The 17,365-nt window shown below is 38.9% G+C and overlaps 1 protein-coding gene across 2 annotated transcripts in view; it reads right to left on the bottom strand.

Moving 5' to 3' along the window:
* Nucleotides 1–610: 610 nt before the first annotated feature.
* Nucleotides 611–17,365, bottom strand: part of BLOC1S5 (biogenesis of lysosomal organelles complex 1 subunit 5) — a 45,883-nt gene continuing 29,128 nt past the window's right edge. For both annotated transcript variants that reach the window (XM_024248954.3, XM_024248955.3), the window contains 2 exons: nucleotides 13,109–13,167; nucleotides 611–2,884 (listed from right to left, as the gene is read on the bottom strand). In XM_024248954.3, the coding sequence (XP_024104722.2) occupies nucleotides 2,705–2,884; nucleotides 13,109–13,167 (239 nt within the window). In that variant the 3' untranslated portion in view covers nucleotides 611–2,704. The remainder of the gene's footprint in view (nucleotides 2,885–13,108; nucleotides 13,168–17,365) is intronic.

The following is a 17,365-nucleotide window of genomic DNA, read 5'->3' on the forward strand; positions in this document are numbered from 1 at the left end:
ATAAACACAGCAGAAATGTTACAAACTGGCTAGGCACAGTGGCTCATGCCTGTAATCCCAGAACTTTTGGGAGGCTGAGGTGGGCAGATCACTTGAGGTCAAGAGCTCGAGACCAGCCTGGCCAACATGGTGAAACCCCTTCTCTACTAAAAATACAAAAATTAGCTGGGCATGGTGGTACATGCCTGTAACATCAGCTACTCAGGAGGCTGAGGAACAACAATTGCTTGAACCCAGGAGGCAAAGTTTGCAGTGAGCCGAGATCACTCCACTGTACTCCAGCCTGGGTGACACAGTGAGACTCTGTCTCAAAAAAAAAAAAAAAAAAGGAAAGAAATGTTACAAATTATGAAGTTATTAAAATTGTTTTTTACATATAAATAAAATACATATCAAAAGTGATTTGGCAACTGGGAAACAGAAGCAAAAGTGTTCACCACTAAAAATATCAAAAGGAAGGTAAATAAACCAACTCTTATAGAAGCTATGTTGAATAGTTAAAAATGTTACAAGGAAACAATTAAGCATCTTAATGTCTAAAGCTCAAAAAGCCCATCAATTCACTTGGGTTTAGGAAGTCCCTTAGGTATTTATGGAATAACATACAAACTTATAAGGTAAAGTATTTATTATTCACATGAGATGAACACAAACTATCAGAAATCTTTGCTATACAAGTTGGGTAGCCACAGTTAAGAATATATTCCCTTCACACACACAATCTTAATTTCTTGGTTACAGCATTCATTCAATGATGTGTTGGCAATTGATCGCATTCCAAAAAGTGTCTACGGTACAAAGGGAATTTTCATTTAAGGCTCCCCTCCCTTTTCATGTGTGGGATATTTTTGGAAGTATTTTTTTTTCCATCCACTGAATTAAGAAAATTCCAACATGCCTTGGTGTCAGCAAGTGCGCTTTTTAGTCCAGGTACCAGCAAATGATTGATGAGCCTGTCAAGCCTACAGTAGCGGACAGAGAAAGTTGGCAGAAGTTCAGTGTTACTGAAAAAAATCTCAAATACTTATTTCATCTCCTCTATTAACTTTAATCACATTTTCAACATGCAGCCAAGAATGAAGCTTTGACAGTAAGCCATACATTTACACAGGCAGGCATTGTCAATTTTCTGCAGTCGCCACACTGAGATAACACAAGAGAGCTGGATATTTTCTTTCTTGTGCCTTTCTTTACTAAAGAGCAATAAAAAATATGTGAAAGATTTATCCATACCTCAAATTCGTTTACCATAAATCTCTTGAAATTATTGCATTTACTTTTCCTTGGTTTATGGCAAATAAAAAATCAACTTGGTTCTTCAGTTAGATTTTTTTTTTTTTTTGAGATGGAGTCTCACTCTGGCACCCAAGCTGGAGTGCAGTGGTGCCATCTCAGCTCACCGCAACCTCTGCTTCCTGAGTTCAGGTGATTCTCGTGCCTCAGACTCCTGAGTAGCTGGGATTACAAGTGTGCACCACCATGCCGGGCTAATTTTTGTATTTTTAGTAGAGACGGGGTTTCACCATGTTGGCCAGGCTAGGCTTGAACTCCTGACCTCAAATGATCCGCCTGCCTCGGCCTCCCAAACTGTTGAGATTACAGGTGTGAGCCACTGCACCCAGCCTCAAATTAGACTGTTAAATGCAGGTTTTTAAAGATCACAGTGATGACAGAACTGGTACATGTTTCATCATAATATACCTGCTTATGAGAACAGACATTAACACTAAAAAGGATTTACATTTAACATGGACCATTTGCTATGTGGGCAAACACTTCTGGTTCATTCAAAGCCGGGAACTTTATATGGTTCCAGAGGGACTCCCTGGCAGATTTTGTTGATTACTCATTAAATAGTCGAAACATGTATAGACATTATTTTTTATAAAGCTTACCCACAGCAAAACAGACACAAAAATGAGGTAAATACTATGGGTAAGATTATAGTTCTTGGAAAAACTAAATGTCAAAATATATTTTTGGTAAGCTTTTCCTTCTAACCATGCTTTAAAAGCTGAAAATAGTAAGTGCTGGAAGGCCACAAAACTTAACATGTGTCTTCTCATCCACGGAAGCCCATGGCATTATGCTGCACCGTGAAATGTGCAACCCTTCCCAAGAGGCAGCTCAAACACCAGCGTGGCCATCTCTGCCACAGCAGAGACAATGTGTCCACTCTCACCTCTCTGAAATGTGAGCTCTGCTCCAAGGACAGCTGGCTGTTTTTTTTTTTTTTTTGTCTACATTACTCATGCAGTAACACTTTATACATCTTTCCAACAGCCAAGGAGGCTATGACAGGTAGCTTCTATACCTGCCCATTAAACCACAATAATAAACTATTGTTAACCCTGTATAGAAATGAATGAAATTATCTTTCTAAGAAGTCTATACCTACAGTTCTCTGAGCTAATCAATGGAAAAGATGATCAATTCTGACTAACAAAGAGTATATTGATTCCATTTTCCTTCCTACTCCTCTTCATTCAAATAATCATATATAGGCACTTAAAGCTGGAAAAATGTGGCACCCTTCTTTAAACATCCAATCAGTATACCAGTAGAAACTTCTTTCTTCTGATATAAGAATGCCACTGAATATATTGCTAAGCTTGAAGCAGAGGCTAAACGGTCTGGTGGGAATATTTTTCAGGAGAGAGGTGAACATCTTCTCATTAGTTTGTGATTGTTGTGGTTCAAGTTCTTAAAAGGTCGAAAATTTCGCTAGGTCCTTCTCCATCTCAGCATATTGTTCTTTAAGCCTCTCCATGGCTTTTCTGTGCTCTTCATCCACTTCAGCCCTTTTATTGGGTTGCTCCTTCATGAAGTTGTCCCACTGGAGCATCTGCTGTTTCTCACTAGCTACTAAGTGGTCACTATGAATCTGAGAAAAGAAAATTAGAAAGTCACATGACATTTTCCAGACAATTATTTCATAACGTTATCTCTTGATATTTGGTTACCCTAACAATCAGCTGGTAAGTCACAAGGAAAAAGTTGTGTTATAATATCCAAAAAAAGATGACACATTAGAAACATCTAAGGCTTCTCTCATTAAAATTAAACATGGATATTCTCATTTCTTAAATTTTAAAAGTGGGCTGGGCATGGTGGCTCATGCCTGTAATCCCAGCATTCTGGGAGGCCGAAGCGGGTGGATCACCTCAAGTAAGGAGTTTGAGACCAGCCTGGCCAACATGGCAAAACTCCGTCTCTACTAAAAATACAAAAATTAGCCAGGTGTGGTGGCACATGGCTGTAGTCCCAGCTACTTGGGAGGCTGAGGTGGAAGAATCGCCTGAACCCGGAAGGCAGAGGTTGCAGTGAGCTGAGATGGCGCCACTGCACTCTAGCCTTGGGTGACAGAGTGAGACTCCGTCTCAAAAAAAAAATTTTTTTTAAAAAAGCGTGTAGTATCTTTACATGATAAAATCAAACACAATCCAAGTATTTTTTCATATTTCTATTTCTCCTCAAATCCCATTTCACTGCAGATATTTTAAAACCAATTTTTTAAAAATATATGCTAAAAGAATCACTGCTATAAGAAATCAAAATGTCTGTCTTACGTAAAATATTTTTAAGTGCATTAAAAAGAATCATAAATTATTAGTCACTAGAAGAGAACTCGAGAAATCTCTTCTAGGATGGGCAGAGTGGCTCGCGCCTGTAATCCTAGCACTTTGGGAAGCTGAGGCGGGCAGATCACCTGAGGTCAGGAGTTCAAGACCAGTCTGGCCAACATGGCAGAACCCCGTCTCTACTAAAAATATAAAAATTAGCCGGTGTGGTGGCGTGCACCTGTGATCCCAGGGCCTGTGATCCCAGCTACTCGGGAAACTGAGGCGGGAGAACTGCTTGAATCCAGGAGACAGAGGTTGCAGTGAGATGAGCACGCCATTGCACTCCAGCCTGGGTGACAGTGATACTCCATCTCAAAAAAAAAAAAAAAAAAAAAAGAAATCTCCTCTGGGTCAGTTCTAGTCCTTAAAGCAAATCAACATCTCAAACATCTATGTCAAATGTCTCAGTTCTTGAGATGTTCCTTAATATTGCTATATAAGGATGAAAGGTTTTTTCTTTCTCTTTCTAGCACCACAGTAATAGAGATAAAATGCTGTATAAATAAAAAAGGTATGAATTTAGTTTTCTCCCTCCTTCCAAAGTATAATTTCAATGATTAACTTGGAATATGTACAACAAAAATCTAAACAGAGTATGAAAAAATAACTTTATATCCCTATTTCAACTATTCTACATGTATGTCGTTAGCAGTTAAGTTTTGATACAGATTAGGTTCTATTAAACAAACAAAAACTGGGATATGCAAACTATAAAAACCTAGAAGGTCAAATTGCTTGAACCTGGGAGGCAGAGGTTGCAGTGAGCCGAGACCGCACCATTGCACTCCAGCCTGGGTAACAGAGCGAGACTCCGTCTCAAAAACAAACACACACACACACACACACACGCACACACACACCCCTACAAAGCACCCGAAGTCACTGTTAATTCTGGCATGTTAATTCCAGCACTTGAATGAAAAAGGGACACGCAGTGTACTCAGATGCTGGTTAACTCAGATGTCAGCCACCAGAAAAACAGCTACTAGGAAAAAGAAACCATCTTCAGGCTGTTCATCATGTTCTTGCTGTTCTATTTTCTCTCTCATTTGGGTCAGGATGACAAACAGGATGAAGGGCTGAATAAGCCAATGTGCTCTAAGTACCCATGAAATGCAAATTTCTGCTAGTTGTTTTGCATAGCTACTTCTAAAAGCCTCTCCTTTAAGATGACATTATTCTCATTTTACAGACAAAGAAATTAAGGCTTAAGGACACTTTTATCCTCCATGGTCACTCACCTATAGCTTGGTTGTAGATTCAAATTTAGGTCTTTCTGACACCCAAACCTACGCCTTTTCTACGCCTTTTCTATCACAGAGTGCAAATCAGATCTTTCCAGAGGAAGTTTTACGTAGGTAGCTAAAAATCCCTTTCACAAGACAAACAGTCTTGTGAGAGCCTCTTTGCTAGGCTGATCTGAAGCTCCCCAGCACCAAGACTGTTCAACTTCAGACTCACGTCAACTTCTTTCCAATTGAAAATTCTTGGTCAAACATTCTTCTAAAATGTTTGACTGTTCCTCTATAGTCAAACTTTGCTCTAAAATATGTCCCACAAACACTTGGGATCTGAACAGATATTACAGTGGTAGGGAGAGAGGATTAGGGAGGGAGGGGTTTACTCATCCAATAAATTTGTTAAACAGGTTAAACAAAATTCAATGCATTACTTTTTAACTTTTCGGCCTTATAGATTGGAATTCTCCAAAAGATGCACGAAGAGTTTATTAAATCTTCTGATGGAACTTTTGCAAAAACTGTTACAGTCTAAGAGAAAAGCCACAGTCAGACTAGAAAAAGAAAAAATGCAGATAAACTTCATCAAAATGATATTTAGCTTTAGTTGTGTTTTAATAAATACAGAGAATCTTAAACATGCATACTCAGATGTTATTTAATTTGTTCATTTCTTTGTAAATGAAAAGTCATCATTGGCTCTGCTGACCTTGTGATGTGGACCACAAGGCAACAGCCCGTGTTCCCCTTCCCAACCAGAATGCATTTTATCCAGTACAGCCCAATAAAGAAAAATGTAGCTTTGGCAGGCATACAAACCTTGCTTCAAAATCTGGTCTACCTGTCACTAGTTGCATGATGCTGAGCAACTTAAAGTTTCTTTAACTTTAAAATGAGAAAAATAAATACTCCGCATCTATAAATAATATTTATAAAGACTAGAGGTAGAACATGTCAAGTTCCTAGCTCAGTGCCTGAGGAACTTAATAAAAGGTAAATATTATACAAATCACAAGTGAAGCATCTAGAAGGCAGATCACTCCACTTTTATCTCCCTGCCATTTCAGTTTTTGTTCTTTAATTTTAATAATTTAATTTTAGCAGCAGATTACTGTAATAATTCAAACAACAGAGACAACTCAAGAGCAACAGACTTTCCCCTCCATTCCTATATTCAATTTAATCCTTGATGTAACCATTATTAACCATTTGGCTACAAGAAGTCTTTAAGATACTGCAGTATATTAGTGAATAAGATACTGCCAAAGATCAGTATTTCTATTGTGTAGTTTCAGAATATTATGAATAAAGCTAAACATATTCAAGTAGCCTGTTCACATCAGGCATATCGCTTATTGGCCTTGTAGGCCGAGTGAAAATAAGCTAAAAGGTGACAACTTCCAAATCCAAATAAAAATCTAGTTTCGCTTCCTTATCAAGAAGTTTATTATAGTCATTCCATGCTATCGTTTCCTAGTTTCCCACTTGTAATAGTAACTGCTAGGCATTCTTACATTCTTTTTTTTTGAGATGGAGTTTCCCTCCTGTTGCCCAGGCTGGAGTGCAATGGCACAATCTTAGCTCACTGCAACCTCTGCCTCCCGGGTTCAAGTGATTCTCATGCCTCAGCCTCTCAAGTAGCTGGGATTACAGGCAACCACCACCACACCTGGACAATTTTTGTATTTTTAGTAGACACAAGGTTTCACCACATTGGCCAGGCTGGTCTTGAACTCCTGACCTCAGGTGATCCACCCACCTCCGCCTCCCAAAGTGCTGAGATTACAGGCGTGAGCCACCGCGCCCGGCCCATTCTTACATTCTTTACAACAATTAGTAAAGAAAAAAAGGGGAGGCGGTCGCCTATACATTCACGTATTGACAATACTGCAGTCTTTACATACAAATAAAATCCAGCTACCTGGAAATAACATTTATCTGAACCTTAGTTGAGAATGTGGTAAGACCTTTAAGTCATCCAAACAAAAAAGATACTACAAAGTCCATTTACAAATATTGCAGGGCACATGAAAAGCTCTTCTGATTCCGAGCCTATTTGACCTACATTACATACAATTCTAACCAGCTTAGTTAACTGGTTTCTAAGATGACACCCTATGAAAAAATTACAAGTTATAAAATGAAAAGGCTGATAAATAAGGGAAGAATAACAGGCATCAGCCTTATAGCAAAGAGGAGGCAGATACAAAAACTTAAAACACACAGTATCTGAGGGCAGTTGGTACAAAAACATAGCACAGTGTCTCTCTTTCTCATTCCCTAATGACATCACCATACTCACCATAATATAAAATCTGATATTCTCAATAATGCCTGATTGCTACAAAATTATTCTGTAACATTTAATAAATTTTTTAAATAACATAAAAGTATAGAATATCTTTTTAAAGATTTCCATCCAAAGTAATCAAAGTTCATGGTGACAGAAGACAAGAACACCCTTCAAGACATGGAGACCTACAACATCTCCATTAAGGAGATGCCCCTCAATATTGCTGACCTCGTCTGAGAGGCTGTCCTGCTACCTGGCCCCAGCTAGGGGCAGAGGAGCAGCAGGCATGGGGGTATGGCATGGACATCTTGTCGCTTTTTTCTCTGAATAAATACCACTTTCTAAGGCAAAAGGAGTTAACTGTGAACATGTCAGACACCCTTTTCTTTGGGGTAGACTCTTGCCCTAGGGGCCAATTCTTCTCCCCCAAAACACTGATTCATTTCCCCAAGCTAGTTACCTCCAGATTCCAGAGGCTCTCCCCATCCCCGCTGAGTTTCTCCGGAAATCATTCAAGGGACTATGTCACTCAACTTCATTTGCTGGAACAAATCTGGAGGGAGAGCCCCTAAAACTAAGTGAGGCTGCCCAGGGGATTGTACCCATGTAGGGGAAGCAGAGGAGAGAAAATGGTAGCCATTTTTACATTGACATTATTTTTATATAGTATTTATTGATTCAAGAAACATAAAATCCTGAATAAAATGACTTGGAAACTGCCCCTTAAAAATAAATTAAAGAAATTAGAAAAACAACAACAAAAGTGGCTAAAGTTATAAGAGCACTGTGCTTAAGATAAAAACCTTGGCTTTTACATAGAATTACCATACAAAGCAGCAATTCCACTATTGGGCATATATCCAAAAAAATTAAAAGTAGGAACTTGAACAGCTGTTTGTACACCCATGTTTACAGCAATATTATGCATAATAGCCAAAGGTGGGAGAACCTAAACGTCCACAGACAGATGAACAGATAAACAGAATGCAGTCTACACATACAATGGAATATTATTCAGCCTTAAAAAAGAAGAAAATTCCGACACATGCTACAGCATGGATGAATCTCGACGACATTACACTAAAGAAACAGGTCAGTCACAAAAGAGACAAACGTTGTATGAGTCTACTTACACGATGAACCTAGAGCAGTCAAATTCATAGAGCTAGAAAGTAGAATGGTGGTTTCCAGGGGTGGAGAGAAAGGGGAATGAGGAGTTACTGTTTACTGGGTATAGAGTTTCAGTTTTGCAATATGAACGAGTTCTGTGGGCCGGGTGCGGTGGCTGACGCCTGTAATTCCAGCACTTTGGGAAGCTGAGGTGGGTGGATCACCTGAGGTCAGGAGCTCGAGACCAGCCTGGCCAACATGGCAAAACCCCGTCTTTACTGAAAATACAAAAATTAGCTGGGCATGATGGTGGACACCTGTTGTCCCAGCTACTCGGTAGGCTGAGGTGGGAGAATCCCTTGAACCTGGGAGGCAGAGGTTGCAGTGAGCCGAGATTGCACCACTGCACTCCACCCTGGGTGACAAAAGCAAAATTCCATCTCAGAAAAATAGTAATAAATAAATTTAGAAAAAAAAAGTTCTGTGGATGGATGGTGGTGATGGTTGAACAACAATGTGAATATAGATAATGCCACTGAAATGTACATTTTAAAATGGTTCTGAAGGTAAATGTTATGTTATATGAATTTTGCCACAATAAAAAAAATTTAAATCAAGTTTCAGTGGGCTCTTCTTAAATGAAATCAATTGCACTCTTCAAGATAAACTCAGAAAATGCCAACTTTAAAAGAAAATGAAGAGAATTTATTAATAACCTATAACTACATACCAAAAATAATGAACTATAATGGTGTTATCTCTTTCTACTTAGTAAAATGTATACATTAAGTTACAACAGAGAAAGAAATAGTAATAAACCAGCACGCATGCAGGCACACACTCACTGCCCTCTACCAATTAAAGACAATTTGAAATAGAAACCAATCCTGAAGATAGGTGTCTAGAATCAGGTCTATAAAAGAAGTCTGGATTACAAAATAAAACCACACTTCTGCAGAGATTCGTCTAAGTCAGTGATTTTCAATGGGGGGCAGGGGAGGGCATTTTACACCCCTCTCCCCCAGGAGATTGTTGGTTATTATAACACAGGTTGTGGGGAGGTGCTACTGGCATCTAGTAGGTAGAGGCCAAGGATGCTGCTAAACATCCTGCAATGCACAGGACAGCACCCACAATAAGGAATTATCAGGTCCAAAGTGCCAACAGTGCTGAGGTTGAGAAACCCTGGTCTACAGGAAAACTCTGAATAATCCAACTAAGGTCTAAAAGGTCTTTTAGAGCATCTGCCAGTAATACGCATGCCATTAATTTTATATATGCCTTACAGAGACATAGGAAAAACTATTTCCTTTGATAAGGAGTGTCAGTATAACAACTGCCAAAAATGATTTTATACAACAATATGTACCAATATGTTACTCTATTTTCAAACTCTATTAAAAACAATGTACAAGCCATGTGAACTTGTTGCTCTCATGAAAGTAATCATAAAGACGGATAACTGGATCTAATAAATATTTGTGGACAAGGTGAATCAAAAGCATTCATATTTACTTCATAATTACTTCCAGTCTGGTTGAATAGGGCTTCAAAAGTTGACACCTGTGCATGAACCTAAATTTAAATTATTGACAGATATTATTAACCATCTCATCTCCACCGGTGGCATATTTTAAGAGCCAGTGAATTTTATAAGGCAATAATATTTTCATTTCACTATTCTTATTGCTAATACCCAAAATGCAACTTTGTACCAGTGGTAGTTTTTAAGACATGTCAAATAACTAGGGAATGTGCATTTATTGTTCTTCTGAATGTACTTTTAGATATCAATTGTGGGAAATATGATTTGTATGTATGACGCTTATCAGTTTACTTCCTACAGAAATCCACAAATTGTCTTGACATAAAAGAATTAATGAATTCAAGACCAGCCTGACCACCATGGTGAAACCCCGTCTCTACTAAAAATACAAAAATTAGCCGTGTGTGGTGGCGTGCACCTGTAATCCCAGCTACTTGGGAGTCTGAGGCAGGAGAATCGCTTGAACCCGGGAGGCAGAGATTGCAGTGAGCTGAGATCGTGCCACTGCACTCCATCCTGGGTGACAGAGTGAGACTCCATCTCAAAAAAAAAAAAGAATTAATGAGTAATGGCAGTAGTCTATTTTATCTCATTACTACTCCCATCTTTGTTCTGAGAACCTTTCAAATATACAAAATGTATGCAATAGTATAACCAAGGGCAACAATTAACATTAGGTTGTAAAATGCAGCTAGAGGTCAGGTCTTTTGCTTTGTTTACATTGGCTAGATGAGAAATTAAACTTTACCTTTATGACATACGTGTGTGTGCACGCACATGTGTATGTGTGGGGTTTGAAACCTCTGCCATGTCACAGATTCAGAAGAAGCTACATATGGCAGTAAAACAAAAAGTAAAAGAAAAAGAAAAAAGAAATAAAGACAGGACTAAAAGTTTATTGCTCCAATAAGAGCATAAAGAATTTTTACTTTGAGCAGAGAAGTATATCTGTTTATGACTTTAAGTTGGTTAATTTATTAAATTATCTTCAGAAAAGAAAATCAGGGTAACAAATCTAAGTTTGCTTACAAACTAAGTCTCACAGACTTACCAACTTCTGGTGAAACAATGTTTCAGTATATTTTAAAATACTAATTTTTAATATATATTCTATAAAAATTAGTTTGAAAATATCCCCAGACAAAATATCTATAAGAAGTGTCCTTCAGGCCAGGCACAGTGGCTCACACCTATAATCCCAGCACTTTGGGAGGCCAAGGCGGGTGGATCATCTGAGGTCAGGAGTTCGAGACCAGCCTGGCCAACATGGCAAATCCCTGTCTCTACTAAAAATATAAAAATTAGCTAGGATTACAGGTGTAATCCCAGCTACTTGGGAAGCTGAGGCAGGAGAATAGTTTGAACCTGGGAGGCGGCGATTGCCAGTGAGCCATTGCACCACTGCCCTCCAGCCTGGGTGACGGAGTGAGACTCCATCTCAAAAAAAAAAATAGAAAAGAAATGTACTTCATATTAAATATTAAAATATTCTTATTTCTTGTGGCCACTGCTTTTTAAACCATGGGACAGACAGCACTTTTTAATTTGCAAAATCATCAATGAGAAGGCTTCTCAAGTGCTTCACAGACTCTAACAGACCACGGCAGGGCTCTTACTCACACAGGAACCGCTCGCATCTTAAACAGTGAGCTGGCAGGAAAAAAATGCTGCCCTACATTTTGATAGTGAGATACAATTTTCAAAGTCATTTCAAATAATTTTTATAATGCAATTTACCCATCGATCTATCAGATAAGTAGAATAGATCATTATTTTGCAAACGAGGAGCTGGAAGCTCAAGGATTTGTCCAAGGGCTTATAGCTAGCTAGTACAGGGAACCAACACCAGAAATAAAAGAAGCCAGGTATTTCTTACCCAATCTGGTCATCTTCCTACTATACACAGGGCTAACAACACCACATGTAGAAATAGTTCAAAGTGACAAGACAAACTGTTCAAATTATAATTTAATTTTAAGTTCCCTCTGCTCAAGGTCAGGCTTGAATGCCATTATCTTCCTAATAAATTACACTTTTGCCAAGATCCCAAAAAGTTCTTAGTAATGATCACAGTCCTTACTTTATCCTCTATTTTTATAGTGTTAGTGCTTTGGGACTCCAAGACTTTTAGCTCCTTAAGTGTAGGAACAGCCCTAAAGTTAACAAAATCGATCACCCCCCGTGGCACCTAGCAAAGTAGAGGAATTAAAAATATATCTGCTGTCCAGCCTGACATGGTCCACTTACGTCCCCAGCCCTGCCTGTTTTTCCAGCACTCTCTGCACGCTGTGCAAGCACCCCATCCTGACACAAACTTCCCTGACCACAGCTCTGCCTTGCCACTTCATCCAGGAGCTCAGCTGTGGCCCTGCTTCCCGACTGGCCTGCAGGGTCCCACTATCCTTGGGCAGCATTCCCATCTGTCTTAAATGTCAAGTCCTTTCGATTATCAAATTGTTGAATTTTCAAACTTTATATCAACATTTAGATTTGAGCAGAGGGTACAGAAACTGAAACTCTGAGAAGGTTTATTCCATTATATTTTTATACAGTGACAGATGTGAACTATTATTGTGGATTAACCACAACACATTCCAGATAAATGGAGACAGTAACATTTGTCGATACACACACACACAAGCAAAAAGGCATTATTTTCAGAGTGACTTAGTCTTTTCAATGTTTCTTAATAAGTGTAAGATGTATCTTCATTAGTTTAGAGCAATGAATAAGTTACAAAAACACTTTATGATAACTGCAAGTGAAAAACACCAAATTATCACAGGAACTTAAATTCTTGTGCTATTTTTCCACATCTGAATTTAGTTAACATATAATTCAAATAAGCAAAGCACTGCCCAGCAAATGATTCAAATACTCCTATGGCTATTCATTAAATAACCTACACAGGCATGAATGCTTCCCTTTCTAGATGAAATATACAGAATATACTCAATACTTCAGGCTCAAAGGAAAGATTTATATCTCCAATCCGGTGGTTATTTGTTGTTCCATGTAAAAGTCCTATTTTCTCTCTCCTCCAAGAGACAAATACCACTTTCAGGGAAAAGATGGAAATGTTGAAAAGGAAAAAAGAGAGTTCTGCAATTTCAATTATAAAAATATTGATGGTATGACTGTGTGACCACATCTCCTCAACACATCTTCAATGAATCAGCCATTTAAAAATATGTAAAACTCACTGCATTCAGAGAATTTTCTGATCAAAAGCAATTGCTAATAATATGATAATAAAGACACAAGACTTATATGCCCCATTATCTAAATGATCTTTTACCTTTTTTCGTTCCTGTTCCCTCTGTTGGAGTCTACAGACTGAGTCATTAGCTGCTTGCACTGAAATGAAAAAGACATGGGTTTTCAGTCAGCAGACTATGTTCAAGGAAACACATACCTGGGGGAGGAGTGTGTGTGGAGAGTACATGGATTGTTTTAGATCTCAAAAAACTATGCAGAAAACTGATATTATTTTGGTGGTGGTGGGATGGCCAGAAGGGGAAAATAAGTTTTGCCAATATATTCAGGATGTCATAATTAGAACAACCATAATTCTTGAGCTTTGAGCTACAAGCCGAAGGGCATTTAAATACTAACTCCAATGACAGATTGTCTACAGCTCTCTCACTGCAGTACCTGGTAACTACATTACTTCAACAACTTTCTACTATTCTTGCCTGTGCTCTCTTGACTTCTAATTTATCCCGGCTGCCAGTGCAAGATTCAACTTCCTCCGGACCATCTCCATTAAGTCATTTCTCTTTCTTAAGAACTAACTGCTAGTAATAATTATTGTAATTATTTATTATTTACTAAGTGCCAAGATCTATGCATTATCCTTCTTAATCCCACTTTCCTATCAGGAAATGATCACTATTCCATTTTACAGATAACAAAACTGAGGTACAGAGAAGTGACGCTGTCAATCAAGGAGGTTATAAAACTAATAAGTACAGGAAACAGGATTTGAAATCAGATCTTTCTGGCTGTAAAGACTTGGCTCTTACTATCAACACTCTACTGCCTCTTTAATTATTTCATCAATGACACCAGTTGTAATTCTTCAGTTATTTAAACCTTTTCATCTGCCAGATGCATTTTTTGCTGTTCATAAATGTTCTCACTTACTTCATCCAAATAAAGACATGTAGTGTGCAGGCTAAGAGTGAGCCTTAGTCAGTCAAATTTGGCACTCAGTTGTGTGATGATCTTGGGCATGTTTGCTCGCTCAGTTATTCATTTGTCAAATGTTTACTGAGCATTTGCTTTGTGCCAGGCACTGTTCTTGTTGGTCCTCCTATCTCTCAGCACCCTAGCTCCTCATCTGTAAAATGAACATAACAACTAATAACAAGGCTTCAGAAGTGACACAAAATTTACATGAGAACACAGTACATACTATGCTTCAATCATTTCAATATTAATAATGATAACCACTTAGAGTAGTTCTTCATATAAAATAAGCAGTCAGGCCGGGCACAGTGGCTCACGCCTGTAATCCCAGCACTCTGGGAGGCCGTGGCGGGCAGATCACCTGAAGTCAGGAGTTCGAGATTAGCCTAACCAACATGGTGAAACTCTGCCTCTACTAAAAATACAAAAATTAGCTGGGAATAGTGGCACACGCCTGTATTCCCAGCTACTCGGGAGGCTGAGCCAAGAGAATCGCTCGAACCTGGTGCAGTGAGCCGAGATCGCACCACTGCACTCCAGCCTGGGAAACAGAGCGAGACTCCATCTCAAAAAGAAAAAAAAAAAAAACATATAATAAGCAATCAAGAACTGTTCATTGTTACCAATATTCTACTTATTGTACTATCCCTAAAGAAAATCCTTTCCTTATTTCTTTTCACTAATTAAACTGTTTTGTTTCAAAAGCCCAGTTCAAGGTTTACTGTCTTTATAAAGCCCTCCTGATTAGTGCCTTCCCTCTGGGGAGTTTCCCTATTTGAAATTCCTTAATCAGGTGTGTGTGTATCCTACCATTTATTAATATCTTGCCTTTGCTGAAATTGGAGGTTTGTCTAATTGTTTTACAATTATGTCTTCCTACCCCACCCCAATCCGGCCCCAACTAGGTCACAAGTTCCACAATAGGGCAGGGACTGTGATTTTTCTTTCAGAGAAATGTTAGGCTTCTCCCTCTGGGAATACGGTAAAAGAGAAGAATTTTGTTTTCAAAAAGTTGTGTTTTTATCAGTAACCATTAATTTTAGCTATATCAAAGATAATATTTAAGTATTGAAAATTAGGTTCCCAATCATTGTTTTTTTATAAAAGAAAATATTAAAAAAAAAAAAACAGGAGTTGATTAGCTCTGCCTTCTTTCTGTGGCATATTAATATTACATCATCTTTCCCAAGGAGTGCTTCTATCATTTCCTGCGTTGTTTTTTTCCCCCACTGGCTCTGCGAACATAACTTAAAATCCATTTGGCAGTTGTTAGGAGCTTCATCACTTTCAGAAGATTCTGAGTCCAACCTAAAAAAAGAGTTACAGGCTTCTGCCACTTACTTTGTCATTTGTTATGTCCTTTAAAATTTTAATCAGAACACATCTGCCAAAGGTGCACTTTTGTTCCTCATCAGGATTGTTATGTTTAGACAGAATATCCACTTTTAGAAATTAGTCCCTTTGAAGCAATTCACCTTTTAACTCTTTAGGCACACAACGGAAAAGGTTTACTTTCTGAATTTATGAAACTTGCTTTTCTAAAGTCAAAGACAATCACCAGACTGCACCAAACATTCCCTTTTTGAACAATTAGTGACACCAAGAAGGCCCATTTCTCTGAACCTTCCTATCACATTTGCATCACTTACTGGTTGTAACTCAGTACGAAGCCATTTCCTCTGTTGTCTCAGTGTTTTAGGACACTATATTGACTTAAAAAAAAAGTCAAGAATTTATCAAGTGCTTTTTCTCTTAACCAAAAGATTATTCAAGTAGATTTGTGCCACATACCATAGTTAACAATGTTCTGTTTTCCTCACATAAAAAAGAAACAAATTCATTCTATTATGGTGTCTATAAGTAAACCTCAAATACACACATAAGAAAATCATTTCACGACTTGCAGTTCCAAAATGCGGATATAGAAGCAAGCTAGCTTCACTCCCCACAACAGAAAACCAAAATCAGGTATACAGCGCCAGCGATCCCCCAGAACTCAAACACGAGGATGAGACAGTTCTCAGGGCCACAGAGAAATGAAAAACACTCTGAGGAGACAGGAACAGAATTGGACTTCCATCTCTGTAACATTCCTTCCCCAACCTGCCTTGGCACCAAGCACATGGGACATTTCCCTGACTCATGGTTTCTATGTTAAAAGAGGGATCATGATGGATGATCAGCTTCCCCATCATCTTGGGCTCCCTGGCAGGGGAACTGTCGCTGCCTTAACCCATGGAAAGCACTGGTGATACCCGAGGGCAGACATATCCTCAAGGACAGCCAGAGAAAAAGGAGACAAGTGCCACTTCCACCCCCAGCCTTTTAGAAACTCTGCTCTGTAACTCAGCCAAAGGAGACACCAAATCAAAGTGGCTACTCAGCAGCACCACACTGCAGGAGGTTCGTTCCCCAGGTCCCCTGGGCACAGAGGCTGCCTAGCCAGCCTTCCCACACTAACAAGATATCCCTTTGGGGACCTCCCCCATTCAAGATGAGTGGCATTCTGATTGTTTACTAGAACTAAGGCAGACTTGGGTTTAAGGTACAGTCTAGTGCTGAAAAGAAGCAGTGACCTAGTGAAAGAAAAAAAGAAATCTGCAGGTAAAATACAAAGAATCTCTAAGCAAATGTATCCAATAAAAACAGAAACAAGACAGAGGAGATGGGAATAAATAACTAATGCTTCAATGCCAAGACGCAGATGTACATCCACAAGAAACAACAGCAAACAAGGAATGAAGACCTCCCTAAACAGACAAAGCAAAGAACCAGTCAGTGAATGACCTCAGTGAGATGGCAATGTATGAACTCTCTGACCAACAATGCAAAATAGCAGTTCTAAGGAAACTCAGTGATCTCCGGGATAACACAGAAAAAAATTCAGAAATTTAACAAAGAGATTAAAATAATTTTTTCTTTTGAGATGGGGTCTCACTCTGCTGCCCAAGCTGCAGTGCAGTGGCACAATCTCAGCATACCACAACCTCTGCCTCCTGGGTTCAAGCGATTCTCCTGCCTCAGCCTCTTGAGTAGATGGAACTACAGGTGTGCGCCACCACGCCCGGCTAATTTTTGTATTCTTAATAGAGACAGGGTTTTACCATGTTGGTCAGGCTGGTCTCAAACTCCTGACCTCATGATCCACCCGCCTCGGCCTCACAAAGTGCTGGGATTACAGGCGTGAGCCACCGCGCCTGGCCAGATTAAAATAATTTTTAAAAATCAAACAGAAATCTTGGAACTGGGAAACACATTTGCTGAACTGAAAAATTCATTAGAGACTCTCAACAGTAGAATGAATCAAGCAGAGGAGAGTCAGTGAGCTCAAGAAAGGCCAGCCACAGTGGCTCACTCCTGTAAT

This window comes from Pongo abelii, chromosome 5 (assembly GCF_028885655.2).
Source record: "Pongo abelii isolate AG06213 chromosome 5, NHGRI_mPonAbe1-v2.0_pri, whole genome shotgun sequence".
NCBI classification, from domain to species: Eukaryota; Metazoa; Chordata; class Mammalia; order Primates; family Hominidae; genus Pongo; species Pongo abelii.